General features: G+C 33.7%; 1 protein-coding gene across 4 annotated transcripts in view; it reads right to left on the reverse strand.

The window, feature by feature from the left end:
- VCAN (versican) overlaps nt 1-3,836 on the reverse strand; it is a 114,988-nt gene that overhangs the window by 33,261 nt on the left and 77,891 nt on the right. For all 4 annotated transcript variants that reach the window (XM_007451706.1, XM_007451705.1, XM_007451704.1 and 1 more), the window contains one exon: nt 1,428-1,541. In XM_007451706.1, coding sequence (XP_007451768.1) covers nt 1,428-1,541 — 114 coding nt within the window. The remainder of the gene's footprint in view (nt 1-1,427; nt 1,542-3,836) is intronic.

Below are 3,836 nucleotides of genomic sequence, written 5' to 3' on the forward strand. Positions count from 1 at the left end.
CTCACAAACCCCTAAGTAGGCATCCTGAGTACTCGTAGACCCTCGGATGTATTCTGCAGTTTGTGGTCTCTGTGCTTTTGTTTGCTGTGTTGAGTCCCCCTCTCCCACTTATCAAAATCTTCCCCAACTTCAATCTATATCAAATGCAACCTTTCTAACATAGACCTCTATGATCTCTTGTGATGAAATGAATGCCTTTATTCCACAGCATTTTGTAATTCCACTAAAAATTTAATTAATCTTTATATTAAGTATTAAAAATGAATATACAAAGTAAATTAAATTTCTAAGAGGTATATACTGTATTCTTCCCTAAAGAAATGGCCTTAGGAAAAATATTATATAATAATGATGGCAAATACTTTTATAGTGTTCACTAAGTGCCCGCACTGATCTAACAGCTTCACATATAATAATTCATTAAATTATTTTTAACTGATTGTAATGTGAAAAAGAATGGGGGCAACAGAAATGTTTTTATACATATATATGTAAATTTGATATTTAAAATATAATTACTTCTTAAATGTTATCTGTTGTGATCTCTATATCCTCACTGATTAGTACACAAATAGAGCTTACTAACTCTGTTGACTTTTTTTTTTTTAAAGGTAGGTGTTCTTTTAACATGAATGCTGGGGGTTTTATCTCAATATTGCTGTGTAATCTAAAGTGTAATCCATAGGCCTTCCTTATTTGATTATTATGAGTAAATAAACCATTATGGTGCTGCCAGAAGGAGCACCTAGTCAGTAGATCCCATCATTTCTTTTCTAGAGTCAACATCTATATTCAGCCAAATCAAAACTGGGGTCCTTTTTAAAAATTTTTTTAAGGAAAAGGAAACCTAAATAAGAATGGGAGTAAAAGGAGCTGATTTAGTAAAGAGACAGTGATATTCTTTGGAACCCACAAGAGAGGAGGAAGACAACAATGTCACAAGCTCTTGAGGGAGAGGTGGGTGAGGCTGGTCTCTGAGGACAGCCAGAGAAGGAGCTTTCCTGTTCCACATGAGAGCAACAAGTTATCTCAAAACAGAAAAACTCCCTATTTTTTAAATAGAGCTTTCTTACAAAATTTGTATTTAAATTGATAATTTATTGATATGCAGATGTGGGGACAGATTAAAATTTTTTGTCAATACTTAACGCAACTTTACATTTGTAAAGCCTATGTGTAAAAAACACACAAAGACACAGCTGACCCCAGTAAGCTTCACTGAGTCTTGGGTATATCAACAAAATTTAGTAAATATCTATCCCTCTTTCCCACACCCTACTTAACTTTATGATTTTAATTTCACTTAACATGTAATTCATCTACACATAGGTTTCTCTGAAATCCTCTGATTGATTCAAGCAATATAAACTCTCCCCCAGTACATCTTCTGGAAAAGCGCTACAGTCTTTCATGCGAGAACATCTTACCAAGTTCACACTGGTCTCCACTGTATCCTGGCACACAGGTGCACACATAGGAAGTTTCAGTAGGGTAACAGGTGCCCCCATTAAGGCACGGGTTTGTTTTGCAACGATCAGGTCCTACCATGTTCAGGAAAGAAAGAAAAGCAATTAGGCTCATCTCTAAGTTTCAACATATTTTAGCATAAAATGCCACTTCTTGCTACCATAACATAAGCTTTACCATAGCAATTTAGAGATACTACACATTAAAAATTAACATTAACTTTTCTCTCTGGAGTGTTTCTTGGCATTATAACTAATTATTACAAATTGCATCTATTCATTTCTGGTATTCAATCATCATTATTTTAAACAATATTTTGTATGGTATCTGGCAACTAATACATTCTACTGCAGATTTAGTTGGCATGATAATGGCAATTGATTTTAGTCAAAATGATTACACGTATGTGCACAGTGAATGGAAAATGTATTCTTTTAAACGAGGTTAGTTCATGTGAAATGGCTGGATACACAGAACATGCATTCTTTTTAGCATTGGCTTGTTACCATCATTTGAATTATTATTGCCTTTTACCACTTAATGCTCAGAAACTTTTTCTTCGAAAGTGTGCACTGAAGTCTCTTCTGCTACATTAATATGCTTTTTCCAAAAACACGTTCCAAATGTACTCCTTTAAACTATACTTGAAGAAAAGCAACACATGGATTAAACTCTACTGTATAAAAGCAAACCCAAATACAAAAACCTCACCTTAAATGAAACCCCAAATTTTTATTACAATTTTCTTATTAAAACACAAAATTGACACTCCTAGCGGATCAATATAAAGGCCAGAGATACAAATTTTTGAGGGGAAAACAGTTTAATATGTATTTTCTAAATGCAAGTACTTTTACACTATATATTATTCTGTAATATATTATTATTATTCTGTAATATATATATTATTACATATGTTATTGTGTAATATATATATTATTCTGTAATACTGCATGGATAATTTTATTTACATTAATAGCTTATATATACTATTTGAATACTTTTCCAGAATTGCTTGTTTCAAATGTTTAAGAATCCAAATGAGAGTTAAATGTTTCATAAAAGAATTGAAATAAATAGGTCATATATGGAATAAAAACCATATTGTCAAAAATTGAAGTCCTGAAAGTCTGAAATAATGTACACGAAGAAAAGATGTCTACTTATGAAACATGAATATTTGGATAAACAGGTACTGCTATAGAAGATAACTGAGCCTTTCCCACCCAGGAAAGTCAAACTCACACTTTCTGAGTGTTAAGAAAATTCTGGACTACTAGAAAGACTTGATAGATACACATTCGCATGTGTGGGTTCAACATGATAATTAGGTTAACTCAGATGGTTGCAACTATTTCTTCAAAAGTGACCCCAATTTTGCTAAGACTCTCCTATAGTTCTAAAGATATGTAAAATCGCCCTAGCCATTTTAGCCTTCTGCTTTTGAAAGCACACTGCCTAGATGACAAGGCTATGTTCAACAGCACATCTACATGCTGCTCTTAGTGCAAAATCCAAATGACATTTAAGTGAAAGGGCTTGGCAAAGTGCTAGGTGCCACACAATGTGAAGAACAGCATTATTCCCACCACAGACACGAGACACCATGAGAGAGTATGGGACAAGGACTTGACAAGGAAGTGGGCTGTGAAGTTAAAGTAGTTTAAATTAGAATAGTTTTGTTTTTGTGCATTTTATTCTCCCCTAAACACTTTGTAGTCATCTCTGAAAGCTGAAACTGCAACAGATAGACCAGGCAATCCAACAGGAGCTACTGTTTACTGAATTAGCCTGAAGTGACAATGTGTTTTGCAATGAAGACGCAAGCTCTGATTCCAGGTAAACATTGTGGACTGGATAACTGGTACACATTTCTCATTCATTTGTCAAATCCAACTCTCTCTATACATATATAGTTATTACCAGTGATTTCTATATCATATTTTATCTAACCTGAAGTATATTTCAACTAAATTACAAAAGAATAAATATTGGCCAGATTACTAGGTTATCATTTACAGATTAAATAAAGAGTGACAACAAAAAAATCCATCAGCCACCTTTGATCAATTTTATTCACGAAATACTTCAAGTCATTTATGAAAGTTACACTTTATGACTATTTCACTCTATCTGAAGCACAACAAACTGAAGCATTAGTAGCACAAAAGATAAGCTTGAAACGATCAGAAGAATAATTCTAAGTACAGCCATGCTGTAAAACATATTCATTAAAATATTTTCATATATTTGATATCATATAAATATGATATCAAAATATCATATTTTTGGGGCTTCCCTGGTGGCGCAGTGGTTGAGAGTCCACCTGCCGATGCAGGGGACAAGGGGTCATGCCCCGGTCCAGGAGG

Source organism: Lipotes vexillifer, unplaced genomic scaffold, assembly GCF_000442215.2.
Source record: "Lipotes vexillifer unplaced genomic scaffold, Lipotes_vexillifer_v1.1 scaffold740, whole genome shotgun sequence".
NCBI classification, from domain to species: domain Eukaryota; kingdom Metazoa; phylum Chordata; class Mammalia; order Artiodactyla; family Lipotidae; genus Lipotes; species Lipotes vexillifer.